We start from the raw sequence: 15119 nt of genomic DNA, 5'->3' as shown, positions 1-15119 counted from the left end.
CATAAATAGTCTGAAAAATGTATAGAATGTAGTGAATAGATAATAAATAGTACTTAATGGTAATAGTTTATAGCGTAAGAATAGGTTAGGTTTAGGCTCTAAAACTCTTTCGAAAAAATAGTTAAAATAGTTTAGGTAGGACATGTAAACTTATAAAACAACTACGGCTGTACTAATAGGACGTAGGCTGGTACTGTTGAGTTTAATTGTTTGGTATCTCCAGCCTCCACAATTATTATTTTTAACAATTGCAACATTACACATAGACAACGGAAGAGAAGTTACGGTAGAGTAAGCGAGAGGGCGCTGCAGGATTCTCTCTGGGGTGTTTGTAACAAGTAATATATATGGCTGAGGAAATTGTAATAGATAAATATAATAAAAGTATAAGTGTATTTCAATACGTGTTTTTTATTGCTTGGCGCAAGTGCTCGTGCTTCATTATATCAAACATAAATAAAATTATCAATAGGTACAGCCAATACGTCCCAAAATGGGGCAAATTCCTATAAAAAACAGGAAAACAGATAATAGTTTTAATAGGCCATAATAGGGCCTATAATAGCCTGTATAGGTGTCAAATGAGCACAAATAGTTAATATAGATAGTAATAGCATAATTTTTTTTCTCAAAATAGGAAAAAACAATTGTAATGTGCGTTGCGCGGTAGCAATTGATAGACTGACGCGCGACCCTGCTCTCCGCCAAATATATATATGAGGGGGAAGGAGAGCTTTGTTTTTAAGTATGTTCACCAGTCACAGTAAGTCCTATGTCAATAAATGTAAAAATAGAGGTAAGTATAATAAAACAGACATAGGGGGTGAGGAGACTAGTTTGCCGCTGGTTCAGCGGCGTTAGTTGCTTATACAAATTGGGTCCATACGGGCCACAGTTCATAGCGAGATCAACCTCTCAAGAGAGCGAACCGATAGCGAGATCGACCTATCAAGAGAGGGAACCAATAGCGCAATCGACCTCTTACGCGAACACAACATAGCACAGTTGACAGCATGACATCTCCGCGATAGACAGTCTCCTCGCCTCACCGCATCATTTGTAAAGAAGATCTTTGTTTCATTTCGTCTCATCGCCTCATCGCTCACAGACTTCATCCTCATCATCACCGTTCATCGTAGTCATCGTCGTCATTCTTTTAAGGACGATATATAGTGGTGCTTTCTAGCACCTGGTCCTTCGTGTGCAACGCGCCTGAGGCGAAGACTGAGGCCCTTCGAGGAGAGTGCTTTGTGCGCCCACTGTGTGCAAAGTACTCTCTTTTCTCGAGTAGGTTAGGTCGACGTACCAACGCCCCGGTGCCAGCCGACGCGCCTCCCGACTCTCGGGGGCAGCGGCCCCGCACAAATATTTTTAAACAAATGATGATAATTCTGGCAATTTTTATGCAGCTTTAATAGAACTTAAGAGAAACGGGTTGATAAATAAAATGCTTAATATTAAAGTTCTCTTTTATCACGTCTTCATCGCTAAGAAAACATAGACTATCTGACAGAACTGTAAAAACGTAAGACAATATAAAATCAATATAAAAATATACAAGACTGAATATGATGGCCAGTAATATAAAAGGCGTATTATGATGGCCAGTAATACGCCACACCACTTTAGCAAAAAAAGAAAAAAAAATAGTAAACCTGAAATGTATTTGCTAAATATCTGCAAATTTAATGTCAAACAAATAACCTTTACTCTTTCTTCTCACTTAATATCAAAATTTTTAAATTTATATTGAGCACTAGTACATGGCATAGCATTCTTAGGATATGGTTTAAAATTTCTTAAAATGAAAGTTTTCTCCATAGAAAGTAACATTTTTATCTACCTCAACACTTGACGGACGAGCCATGTAGATTTACGTTTTTCCATTCTACTTCCTAGTACCGGCCACGTATTTCTACGTTTCGCATGAATTTTTAATATGTTGTCTATCGAGTCTTCTTTTATGCACATTTATTTTTTAATATTATTATTTATAGTTACTAGTTTATATACTATTTTTTATCCTATTTAACATAATAAATGCAAAAGATTGTAACGATGGATGGACGTGGACTACTTTCTCTTGCAAAAGCTGCTAAACTGATTTAAAGGAAATTTGGTATTCAAGTAGGTTATAACAAATAGGATACTTTATGTAGATAGATTCACGCGAAGCCACGGAATACAACTAGTTACGAATAATCCCTTCTCTCCCTTTATTTTTTGTGATTAAAAGTATTAATATTTAACTGTTATGCAATCAAATTATTGAGCGAAAAAATAGTATAAGTGGGAGTAAATTGATCAATACGTACATCCAGCGATCCATGATGTGACTTTATCAGCCAGTCTGTCTATCTATCAAAGCGCTGTGTCTAAACAATTACTATTAATTTTTTAATAATTTTAGACAATATTGGTCGACAGATATTACCGAGTTTTTTTTTATTTTCTTTGCTAGGGACTTCAAATCAGGTACTAAAATTTGAAAAAAGGCTTTTCTATTTCAGTAAGAAAGGAATATCTACATGAAAGGACTTCATTTGATGATCTTAAAACCAATTTTTAAGGTTCCGTAGCAAAATGGTATAAAGGGATTCTTATACTGCGTGTACCTTTACCTGTTTGTCACAGCGCTTTATTTTAGCAGCTAATATTGCTATCGATTTGAGATTTAACATAGTTTAGGTATCGAAGACACACTCTTTTATAATAAGTAGTACCTAAAAAATGTTTTTATTTTCTTTGTTTTAGTTGCCCTTGTGAATTCCAAAAGAGTTATCCAAAATTACAAAATAATCTTATTAGTTCTACTGGGGTGCTATGTGAAATAAGTCATTTATACATTTAAAAATTGTCTTTTATTTTTATATTATGTAGTTTTTGGCTTCATTATCATCATGTCAGCCTTTAAATATCCACTGGTGAACAAAAGCCTCAAAACCCTTGGAAGGTTTTGCTAGTAGTTGTTATATTTGGCAGGCGGATTGGCAATCACAGTTAGGCTTTGGAAATGTTTTAAGAGAGATGCTGCTCATCCCTCGGCCTCCCTTAGTCGTCTCTTATCACATTCACAGGAAAGAAAGGAGTGGCTCATTATATGCCGAGACCATACGGCATCTGGTAATAATAATAGCAGTCAATTTTCGAGCATAGCCAGTCGCACACATGCTAATGGTACAATAAAATAAAATAATTCTAACCAACTGATTTGTGTTGTGGTAAATGATCAAAACAAAAATATTAAAATTCAGCTATATTTAAATGGCCATATCCATTTAAAGGGTGGGATATGGTAGGTTACGGTGGCATAATATCATAGACCGAAGGGAGAAAAAGATTTTGAAGTTGCTCAAGTTTATTTAGTTACTCTTCTGTGACATTCAGATAACAAATGTCAGCATAGTTAAGCACGAGTAGTAATAGGACGTGGGCAAGCGTATATTTTGGTATCCATCGATAGAAAGTTACCCAGCCTTCTCTTATTTAATGTTTTCATGTTTATTATCTCACAACTCCGTTACTCGTAAATCGGTTTGGAAAAATATTTTTATATCTGAAAGTATAAACTTACAAATTGAGCCCATAGAAATTTTATCAAAATCTGTTCTGTAGTTTATTTTTGCAATTAAAATAACTAGAAATATAATTTTATATCAATTTAGAACATAATCTTTAAATTTTTACAAGGTAGGCAATTTTAGGCTACACTGCATTAAAAAAACAGTAAGAGATTTGAGGCTACTTGAAGGGCGAGAGGGGGGGGGGGGGGGATCTAATTTTTGGCGAATTTCGATCTATTTCATCTGGCAACACTGTAAAGTACCATAGACGTTTTCACTTTTCACACTCCGTAGTCTTCACTCTGTACTTTGTCTATAGAAAATTTAAGGTTATTACATAATTTAGGGTGGACGGTTTCATATTTTTCGCCCAAGTGCTCCAGTTAATTGAAAATGTTGGGGGCTGTAAGTAGAGTCGGAAGCGGGTTTTTAGCTGCAAAAGCAGTAGCCGAAAAAGCCATCAATGAATGCGGGAAAGTCGCCGCTGTCACCGCGAGCACCAAAAGAGATTACGCAGCCAAAGCCGCAGGCAAAGGCCAAGGTAAGGTGGTCGCAGTTATCGGCGCTGTAGTGGATGTACAATTTGAAGACAACCTACCACCAATTCTAAATGCTCTCGAGGTGCAAAATCGTACACCCAGGCTCGTGCTCGAAGTGGCACAGCACTTGGGTGAAAATACCGTCCGTACCATCGCCATGGACGGTACAGAAGGTTTGGTTCGTGGACAGCCTGTAAATGATTCTGGTTCACCAATCCGTATCCCTGTGGGCGCCGAGACTCTCGGCCGTATCATGAACGTTATCGGGGAACCTATAGATGAACGTGGCCCTATTCCGACTGACAAAACTGCAGCTATCCATGCTGAAGCTCCGGAATTCGTCGACATGTCTGTACAACAGGAAATTTTGGTCACTGGTATCAAGGTTGTAGATTTGTTGGCTCCATATGCCAAAGGTGGTAAAATTGGCCTGTTTGGAGGTGCAGGTGTAGGCAAAACTGTACTGATTATGGAGTTGATTAACAATGTTGCCAAAGCCCATGGTGGTTACTCTGTATTTGCTGGTGTAGGTGAGCGCACACGTGAGGGTAATGATTTATATCATGAAATGATTGAATCTGGTGTAATCTCTCTCAAGGATAAGACCTCTAAAGTAGCTTTGGTATACGGTCAGATGAACGAGCCCCCCGGTGCCCGTGCCCGTGTCGCCTTGACTGGTTTGACCGTCGCCGAGTATTTCCGTGATCAGGAAGGTCAGGATGTGTTGCTCTTCATTGACAACATTTTCCGTTTCACTCAAGCTGGCTCTGAGGTGTCTGCTCTCTTGGGTCGTATTCCATCTGCTGTCGGTTACCAGCCAACTTTGGCCACTGACATGGGTTCTATGCAGGAACGTATTACCACCACCAAGAAGGGTTCCATCACCTCCGTCCAAGCTATTTATGTACCAGCTGATGATTTAACTGATCCTGCTCCTGCTACTACTTTTGCTCACTTGGACGCTACCACTGTGTTGTCCCGCGCCATTGCTGAGTTGGGTATCTACCCCGCTGTCGATCCCCTCGATTCCACCTCTCGTATCTTGGACCCCAACATTATTGGTGATGAGCACTACAATGTTGCCCGTGGTGTCCAGAAGATCCTCCAAGATTACAAGTCCCTTCAGGACATTATTGCTATCTTGGGTATGGATGAGTTGTCCGAAGAAGACAAGCTGACTGTTGCTCGTGCACGTAAAATTCAGAGATTCCTTTCACAACCCTTCCAAGTTGCTGAAGTTTTTACTGGACATGCTGGTAAATTGGTACCTCTCGAGGAAACAATCAAGGGTTTTTCCCAGATTCTGAGAGGCGAATATGATCATCTACCTGAGGTTGCATTCTATATGGTTGGACCTATTGAAGAAGTTGTAGCAAAGGCTGAGACACTTGCTAAGAATGCTTAATTGTCATTGTTGTGAATGGATGAGAAAGTAATTGTATTGTATTTCTAAATAAATAAATAGTAATAATATTTTATGTTTTATTTCATAGCATGGTTGAAAAATTCAAGTGACTCCTGGTAGGCCCACTAGTATTTCTGTTCTAAAAAGAATAGACAAATGTAGTGTTATTAAGGATACACAGTTTATTATTTCTTTCTGTTATTTCTTTGAAATTATAAGTAATATCTAGATTAAAGACATAATTTTAAATATTTGTTATGTATTGTGTCATGGATTTTTGTTTGTATGAAACAAAAATTAGGGTATGTAAATTAAGTACCCACTTTTCTAAATTTCAGGTGGTAATATTGACAAATATTTGTTTTATCTTATCTCATATCCCTACAAACTTTATATAATGTACTATGTACTAAAAGTCAATAGTAACAATCCCTAAATCCCTATTAGTCGTCACACCTAGTATCACTTCTTTTATACAAAATGTAAATAACCATTTTAGTAAAAATATGATGACTACGGTATGTTTAGGTAAGTAATCAGAGCCATTTGTCGAAAGTTCTGGTTATGGGTCGTAAGAAATAAAAATAAATGAGTAAATATATAGCAATCCGTAAATTTTGCAAGAAATTTGGCGTGAAGATAGAGAATTAATCTTTGTACATTATGATACATGATACACAATATATTACAAATTATATATAATGATTATGATACATGTGCCATAATGATATAGATAATTGAATATTGTTTGATAAATACGAGGATGTAGAGAAAAATAACGAAAAATCTACTCGAACTCAACTATTTATTTCGCATACTATATACTACAATGTATGGTATAAAACAAGCAAATGGCCCGCCTGATGGTAAAAGGTTATCAGAGCCTATGAACCTGCAACACTACAACATCTTATTATGCTTTTGTTGAAAAACTCAAGGTTTCGAATTCATACGGACTTGTAGACTTTACAATTTTTTATACGAAAATTTAATTAGGAAGGTGTAATAGGTGCATAAATTTTTTCAGTTTCTTAACTGTTTCGTTGTTGTTTAATTGTATAGAATTCAACAATACGCCATAGTTGGCCCAGCGTCATATCATTGTCAAAAGTGATATTGTGCCGTCTGTGGTGGTTCGCATATAAGTAGATAAACAACAATTTAGTAAATTTTGTCAATATTTCATTGTTTTTGTGGAAGAAAATGTTAAATTAATCAATAGTATAAAAAAAGATCGCACGACTACTTCGTACAATCTTTTGTTATACTGCATATATATATACATATAGGAGTAGTTAATTATGTAATTAAGTACTTGGGTAATAAAAGACTTCTTTATATATGTAGATACTATATTTGTAATCTAACCTATCAATAAAAATAAGTTCAGCACAATATTTTATTCATAAATGAAATATTTGCTACATAATAGTAAACTATTGGATTCATGTGGTCTATCTAGAAATATCATTACTTACTATTTTGTTTTTACAAGGAATACCCATATTATCATTACTAACTACTACATCGACATTGGCATCTGTTTTAGATTCTACTTGTTCTTTATCACATATATCTTTCATACTAAAGTTTTCATGAGAATTAATTTGATCATTTTTTTCTTTGGGAACTTTCACTACTACTACTTGGTCAGATGATTTAGTTTCGTTTACTGCAGAATTTTTAGAAGGATCCTTTAATTTTATTGTTTGGAAATTTTGGAATTTGATCGGCGTACTTGCTGTTTTAATCCCATCTTTATTCCTGTTGATAGGCTTAATAACTAAAATTTTCGTTTTCATTCCAGCCTTTGTAAAATCAGTAATATTTTTATTAATTAATGGATTTTTAATAACTTCTAAACTCTGACGACGAAATTTAATGGGAACTACTGCGGGGATATTTAAATTAGTTTTTATTGTTTCACAAAGGCCACTATTGGTTGGTTTTTCATCTTTATTCGATTTAGAATTGTCACTGGCTTCCTTTGTTGGAGTTTCTATTTCATTGGTTTCACTATTTGCCGTAGTCTTATCTTCTATAATATTTGTTTTTATACAGTCATCTATAATATTTTTATTATTTTTTACTTCTTTGTTAGGACTTGGAAGTTCTTTTAAATTGTCGACATCTTTTTTAGGTGATGTTTTATCACATTTAGAAATAGTTTTGGGGAGCATAGGTCGTACAAATATGTTTGAAGACTTCGTTTCTTTCTGAACACTGACAGAAAAATTTGTAGTTTTCATATGTGCTGAAGCTTTTCCAACAGCCTTTTTAGATAACATAACTAATGCCCCACAACAATCTTTATTAACATTATCATAATAATTTTGATTTTCTTGCATAGTTCGTTTTTTGGTTTGAATGGATTTTGTATTAGAAACTGTTTGAGAATCTCTATAACCCTGGGCTTCCATTTTTAACAAATTCGATAAATCATATTCGAAGTCTTCATTTTTAGGTTTTGTTTTTTTACGAATAGGTCTACGTGAGGCTACAGATAAAGTTTGCTCAATTTGTTTTTTAGCTATTTTCTCATCCAAATCATCCATATCTGAAGAATTTTCTTCAAAAGTTTTAACTGTGGTAGATGAATCATTTTCTACAAGTGATGTTTCTATTGGCACCTCACCCTTCAGCTCATCATCATCATCTGTAACAAATTAAAACAAATCTGTCTATACGAATTTTAATGTCAGATTACGTCTACGTCCTTCTGCCTATAGTCGTTCCTACCGACATCTTCACTTACAAATTATTGACATAATTTTTTAAATTATTCTTTACATATCTTTGCAAACAACATACCTAATAGACTATATTTAATGAATTACTTTCACAGTTACTTTAATATTAATGTCCTTTGTTCAAAAATGACAAGCTTATATGCAAAACTAACAAATAAAAAATATCAATTATATTTCTTACCATTAATTACAGTTTCTTTTTTCTTTTTAGAAACATTTCTACTTTGATTAATTTTCCTCTTCCTAGATCCTGCTTCCACTCTAGTACTACTTGATGAACTATCATCAGATAGACGACTTGAGTCACTGGAACATCTACTAGGACGTCTAGAATCAGGACTTTCATTATTATCATTTAATTCTTCGACTAGTTCAGATAGTTCTAGTGCTTCTGCACCATCAATAGCTTTTACAGTACTGAAATAAAAATCTGTGTCACCCTTTAATTTATGAACAATTTTAACATGTTCAGGCAATTTTTCAAATTCGTAATTTTTGAAATTACATAATTTGCAAGCATAACGCATCCACTTATAATGAGCAGCCATGTGGTTATATAATTCTTCTGTATTATTATGTTGAATGTCACACCTTTTACAAAGGTTCTTTAGGGTGTCAATATCAGGTTGTATTTTTTGTTTAAAAGCTGTCAAATTACTTTTCTCCGGTTGATGAGCAAATGGTAATTTAGGCAATTTAGAAACAAGTAATGGTTTATTCTTTTCGGCATCTTCTGAAGATTTATTATCGGAGTTTTGATTGTCTCCCATCTTAGTTGGTGTAGTCTCTACTAAATCCTTTTGTTGAACTGATGTAAAGTTTTCTTCACTTTTTATAGTTTTTATTGGTGACTGATCTTCAGATGAAACTTTAGTTTCTGTAAAAGTAAAAACTTTTTTAAATCATGTCATTGGTAACACAACATTTTGGCTAAATAGAAAGTATAGAAAGGAAAGAAATTATTATAAATTTATTGAAGCATATTTAAGTTTACTTTTTTGGAGAGAAGGGGGGGGGGGGGTTGTTATTGATAATTTTAATATGAGATATAAAATTGATCTCTTATGTGTAATGAATAGGCTGTAATAGTATAAGGGTATCCTATACCCTTATTTTTCTTATTCAAATATAACACAACCAGCTTTCTGTATATATAAATGTTTGAAAAAGGTTTATAAATAGCTGAAAGCTCCACTTTTGATCTTGGGATGAGCATGTGCCCTAAAAACACCTATGTCGAATAGCCTTAATTTTCCTAAAAAATGAGCTATTGAATGGAAAAATATTTTTTCTAATAGGAAACAAATAACAATTCCCGAGATTAGTGTGTTCAAACAAACTTAGAAAGCCATAAGTTTCTTTATATCCCAGTTAATGACCATATCCTGATCACGCAGACGATGTCCCGGGTAGAAGCTAGTTATAAATAAAGCCCCACTTATTTCTACAGTAGAATTAATGTTTACCATTAGCATCACCAGTTTTCATTGGCATGTTCAAGGCTGAGGGCTGTGGCGGGCCCTTGTTGTAGTCCTTGCGGATTTGTATCTCGATCTTCTTGGTCTCGGGAGCGCGTCGAGCGGGATGTGCAGGCGCGAGGACGCGTGAGCGAGGCTGGCAGGTGTGAGTATGAGCAGCTAATGCCGCGCGACGCTCGAACGTTCGCCCGCACCCAAAGCAGCGTGGCGTTTCGCCCTCACCCTCCATATTGTCCATCCAGGCCTGCAACATGCGCACACATCACCAAACAAATACAACGAAATTAATCATACTTCTAGTATTTGAAATGTTGAGCGTTAGAGAATGTTAGAAACTGGCTTTATCGTCATCATCATTTCAGCCATTATCTGTCCCTTACTGGGCATAGGCCTCCCACATAGATTGCTAAGATTGATAAGGAATGGTCCTGAGCCACCTGCATCTACTGACTCCCTACAATGCATTTTAGGTCGTCACTCCATCTAGTGGAGGGTAGTCCTACACTGCGTTTTCCCGTACGGGGATGTCACTCAAGAACCTTTCTTCGCCATCGGCTATCGGTTCTTCGAGCTATACGATCAGTCCATTGCCACTTTAGCTTGCTTTTCTTTGCTAAAAACTGGCTTATTTAAGATTATTTTCCTAGAGGAGCCTGCCCCCTTAAAAAAGGCACATATCTACTCTCCGCTTTTCTTATAGCTGAACGCTTTGCTTTTTATTTTGGAGTGGGCACGGCTCAGCCCTACCTCTAAATATGCTTATGATGTCCAAAGGACTGGTGTTATTTTTTTTATAACTGAGATGATCGATAAGCTAATGGCCCGCCTGGTGTTAAGCGTTATATATACAACCTAAATGTGATAAATTACCCATAGGTTGTATGGCTTAAGAATAAGGTCTTGTGATATGAGTGAATTTATTTTTTATAGAATCAATACGTAATGACCACGTAATGGAAAATGACAACTAGCATCTATAAGCCTAAGCAATGGAAATCATAGAATACATTGGGACGCCTATACAACAGGCTTCGTGCGTTGCTATTTCATAATCTGTTATTTTTAGCACAGCGGTAAAAAAACGACATGGGGTCCATGCAGGCATTGTATGAAGGACAAAAGTCTGTATTAGATTGTTACAAATTAAAATACGGCATAGATACTTTTAACCGATGAAAAAAAAGCAAGGTTTCTTAAATTGATCTCGTTATCTTATCACATTTTTACGAGTATGTCGCTTGTACTAGTTTTTTTTTCCGTTACTAATGAATGCCTGTGACAACTGATATTGTAAATTGTATCAATTAATCCACTTTGTATTAAGCTATTGATTAAAATTGTTTTCCAGATGAAATTATATTCAAATTCAAAATATCTTTATTCTTAGTAATATTCTTCACTTGATATATCACAGACAGATCAAGTGAAGAATATTATTAAGTTTTGATAATCTGGTTTATCTGTGTGCTAAATGTTGTCCAAATCAGCCATTTTCTGCCTTTATATATTTAAATATTTGGCAAAGCAATTAGAACACATATTTTCGTTAAATATTATATATATACAGTATAGAAAATTACCTGATTCTCTTGATCCACACGTTCTTCTTCTGTTATTTTTTGAACTTGTGTAGGTTTCATATTTTTACGTTTTTCATAAAAAGCGGGAGGATTATTCATTCTGAAGGCTTTTGCTTGTATTGATTCTCGTAGCTTCCTAATTTGAGCAGCCGTTTTTCTAGATTTAACAAAGTTTTAGTTAAAATTATTTTAATAACATTAAGTAAAATAAAAGCTGTTTTGAAATATTTTTATGTGCCCAATTTTTATTTAAATACATAGTTACATATATTTTATAGGATAGATATTTACCTATGCACTTTGAAGAGATGTCGGTAGACGCTCCAGGATGTGGAGAATATTTCCAAGCAGTCAGGACAAGGATAAACCAATCGACTTTCTACATGTTTATATTTCATGTGGAACTTCAGAGTCTTCTGGGTAGAAAATTGTTGATCACCTGGAATGTAAATATTTTAATAATTTATTATGTTATTAATCAATAAGTATAAAATATAACTTAACATAACTTTGCTTAAACATAACATAATGTTAATTTGAGAGAATTTATTGTTAAAACTAACGGGAAAATCTCAGATAAGATTTTTAAAAATCTGTCTATGATTTTTGAAAATAAATGTTTCCTTTGAGGTTTTTTTTTTTCTCTTTTTTTATGCAACTTAGAATTGCAAAAGCAAGTTGACGGCCATCATCTAACCATTGTCTATATATATGAATGGCATCATGAATATCACAGAATATACTGTGAAGCTCATGATACACGTCATGCATAGCCATTCTTGATGATTATGATGCTATGTTTCTATACTCTGTAATTTCACTGCCATATTCAATATTTCATGCACTTTTCCTTTATGTCCTGGTTTCTTTTTCCATATATTTTTTTTTTATACATTGGGTAATTAGTTGTTGAATAGTGAAATTCAAGATGGCCCAAATTATGTATTTCTAAATTGCCCAGAATTGGTAGTATTATATATAAATATAATAATATAATGTTCTATTTCATGTATTTATCTGTATTGGTTTGTATTAAAAAAATTTACATAATTCTGTTCCAAATGTTTTTAGATGATTATTGGTCAATATTATAAGAAGAAAAATAATTAAGTGGATAAGAACTCACAAATTTTGCATTTAAGAATACCAGTAGCTTCAGTATCTTCATCATCACTTATTTGTATCACATTATCAGTATCTGTTGGAACAGATGTTTGAGTTTTAAATTTTCCATCTTTTTGTAGAACTGCTTTGTCCCTTGACAAAATATCATCCAGCTCGTTTACCTGTGGACAAAAAATAATAAGGATGTTGTTATTATTGTCTATTTTAATTAAAAAATATTTATTGAGTAAACTATAATTATTAAGAAAAAATATTTTTAAGAAAGTACTTAATCAAAATATAAAAACATTATTATTTATTACAAACTTTCTACAGTGGCGTAAACATATGGAAAAATTCACCTCCTAAGTCTTAGAACACAAATATGTACCTATAAATATTATATGTACAGGAAAAAATGCAGTATAGGCAACTAACGATTGTAGCTATAGAAAAAAGTTTTCTGGAGACTGTTTTTGGTTTGGACTATAAGTTTGGAAGTAATTTTAAATAATGTTTACAGATTTTGAAAAATGGAAAATACCCATCTCAAAAAATCTAACTGTATAAAAAAATAAAAATGGGTTTGAGATATATACTATAATTATATATACATATGTTATATATAGCTTATAATTATTAAAAATATAAAATGCATACTTGAGCCTTCATTTTATCAAACTGTTTTTCTTCAGAATAGTCTACACTCTGGAATACTGCAACAGAACTACCTGCAATTTTCTGTAAAACTATGTTTTGTTCTGATTTATTTGAACTAATTCCTTTATTCTTTGTAATTTTCTCCATAATAGTTGTTAAATCCTTTGTCAATGGTATTCTGTCCTCAAACTCATCAATTTCCATATCATTATTTTCTGACCCAATTTTTTCTTCCAACGATTGTTGATATCCTTCCTCCAAGCGCTTAATCTTCAAAATTTCATTAGCCTTAAAAATTGAAAAAACAAATATATTTCATGGTTTTAGCAATTTGCTACATTTATTTTACAAAAAATGTAGCAATTTTTATTATTAAACAAAAATATTTTTCTTTATTTTGCTATATATATATATATATATATATTTTATTCGCTAATAAAGGCAAAATATGAATTAATCATTTATTAAATTTGTAAATATCAAACTTACTGTAGAGGTAGGGTTGATGAAGTGGCTGTGTTGAGAAGAATTGAATGTTTCTTTACAGTAAACACGTTTATGAGATATAAAATTCACCAAACTTCTAAATATGTTACGACATACTTTACATTCATACAATAAATCACATTCAGAAGAAAGCAAATTTTTTAGCTGAAAATAAGTAGGTTTGAATTAATATACAAGTACATACAAAAAAATAAGATCATTAAATATTTTAGTATGCATATGTTGGTGAATTTTTAATTATTAGCAATGAAAGGATGTTATTCTTTTAATATCTTTTAATTATTAGCAATTAGGTAATTTTAAATCAGATACTCACTTCTTCAGTAGCACAGTCAAATATTTTTCTTGCCTGGGCTAGGCCTGTAACACTTGTGTATATTGGTTTTCTTAATATTGAAAAATCAATTTCTTCATTCTCTTCATTACCTTGACTTATGACTTTATTTAATTTGTTTTTATCATCTCTACTTTTACCCTTTGTATTAATTTTATTGCCAGCCATAGTGCAATCTATGAAAGAAGATACCTTTAAAATATGTTTAATATTGTAATTAAGTATTTATAAGAAGTAAAAGGGTAAAAATAATCAAGAATAACGTATATATATATAAATTGTAACAATTACATACTGGTACACTTTTGTATAAAGCTGACCAACTAGGTTGGCAATAACATTTGAATTCAGTAACTATGAAAATACCATATATAAAAACACATCAATGTGCTTCGATAAAAATTAGGTTGAATCCAAAAATTTATCTAAAGATTTGCATTTAAATTACTTTTAAATCGAGCATGGTCACAGCATAAGGTGATACCTACCAAGATTTAGTCGTAGTCTCTCCCTTAAATTATAGCAATAAGGTAGATATTTTGGATGTACAATTATGATAAAATGGCATTTTGTGATGTACCAAAATCAATGCGTTTATACAAATGTTTTATCTTACCTAGAAATACCCGGAATAGCAAACTTGAAAATCTTGGTTTTCCGACAAATGCACGAACATCACGCCTCCATTTTCAACAAATGAATATCTATCTATCTATAGCTACAGAACTAGTACGTAACTGTGTAGATCATTGTGTGACAATAGACGGTAAATTATAAGATTAAATGTAAAATATTTTAAAAAAGTATTTATCAATTAAAATAACTATAAATTATTTAGTTAACAAGAAATATTTATAGTATATTTTTGGTAAATTGTTTTGACTCCAATAATTTTAGCACACAGGAAAGCACTAAGTGTAAGTTCTAAATTTATAAGACAATGTAAATATATTTACTGGCAAGACCAAAAATTATAATGCGATTCCTTATAGTAAATACCACTAACTATTTTAATATATTATTAATTTCCTAAAAATTTAACACGGTTGCCTTTTAATAGATGGATTACATGCACTTTTTTCTAACCGAAAATACTATTTTTGATGTAGTACAAAAGAAGTCATTTTAATTCCTATATCGCTGGATAGAGAGAGGACTGTTATTTACTTTTAACATAGATAAAGTCGTCTTAAACCTAA

At 33.0% G+C, this 15119-nt stretch overlaps 2 protein-coding genes across 3 annotated transcripts; one reads left to right on the top strand and one right to left on the bottom strand.

Annotated features, from left to right (window-relative positions):
- The first annotated feature begins 3833 nt into the window (after positions 1–3833).
- LOC113515682 (ATP synthase subunit beta, mitochondrial-like) lies at positions 3834–5575 on the top strand. The gene has a single exon (XM_026899947.3). The coding sequence runs from the start codon at positions 3957–3959 to the stop codon at positions 5505–5507; it is 1551 nt and encodes a 516-aa protein (XP_026755748.2). The 5' UTR covers positions 3834–3956; the 3' UTR covers positions 5508–5575.
- Positions 5576–6379: 804 nt separating this feature from the next.
- On the bottom strand, positions 6380–14818 carry LOC113515561 (uncharacterized). Of its 2 annotated transcripts, none has more exons than XM_026899817.3 (10): positions 14537–14818; positions 13903–14112; positions 13569–13730; positions 13080–13367; positions 12442–12601; positions 11607–11754; positions 11316–11472; positions 9724–9979; positions 8439–9134; positions 6380–8163 (listed from the first exon to the last, which is right to left on the bottom strand). In XM_026899817.3, exons 2-10 carry the CDS (start codon positions 14086–14088, stop codon positions 6962–6964), a joined length of 3255 nt encoding a protein of 1084 aa, XP_026755618.2. In that variant the 5' UTR covers positions 14089–14112; positions 14537–14818; the 3' UTR covers positions 6380–6961. The 2 variants fall into 2 exon arrangements, with proteins under 2 accessions (XP_026755618.2, XP_026755617.2); XM_026899816.3 differs by having other exon boundaries at positions 6402–8163; positions 13903–14096; positions 14537–14817.
- Positions 14819–15119: the final 301 nt, after the last annotated feature.

This window comes from Galleria mellonella, unplaced genomic scaffold (genome assembly GCF_026898425.1).
Source record: "Galleria mellonella isolate WM207_F2 unplaced genomic scaffold, CSIRO_AGI_GalMel_v1 utg173, whole genome shotgun sequence".
Lineage (NCBI taxonomy): Eukaryota > Metazoa > Arthropoda > Insecta > Lepidoptera > Pyralidae > Galleria > Galleria mellonella.
Note: the sequence above shows the minus strand (reverse complement) of the source record. Positions and strands in the feature narration are given on the sequence as shown.

Excerpts from the sequence above, each read along its gene's own strand:
- LOC113515682 (XM_026899947.3), top strand. The coding sequence starts at position 3,957 with ATGTTGGGGGCTGTAAGTAGAGTCGGAAGCGGGTTTTTAGCTGCAAAA.
- LOC113515561 (XM_026899817.3), bottom strand. The coding sequence starts at position 14,088 with ATGGCTGGCAATAAAATTAATACAAAGGGTAAAAGTAGAGATGATAAA. Across the intron at positions 11,473-11,606 it reads CATCTCTTCAAAGTGCATAG|AAAAACGGCTGCTCAAATTA; the intron begins GTAAATATCTAT and ends TGTTAAATCTAG. Across the intron at positions 9,980-11,315 it reads GTGTGGATCAAGAGAATCAG|GCCTGGATGGACAATATGGA; the intron begins GTAATTTTCTAT and ends CGCATGTTGCAG.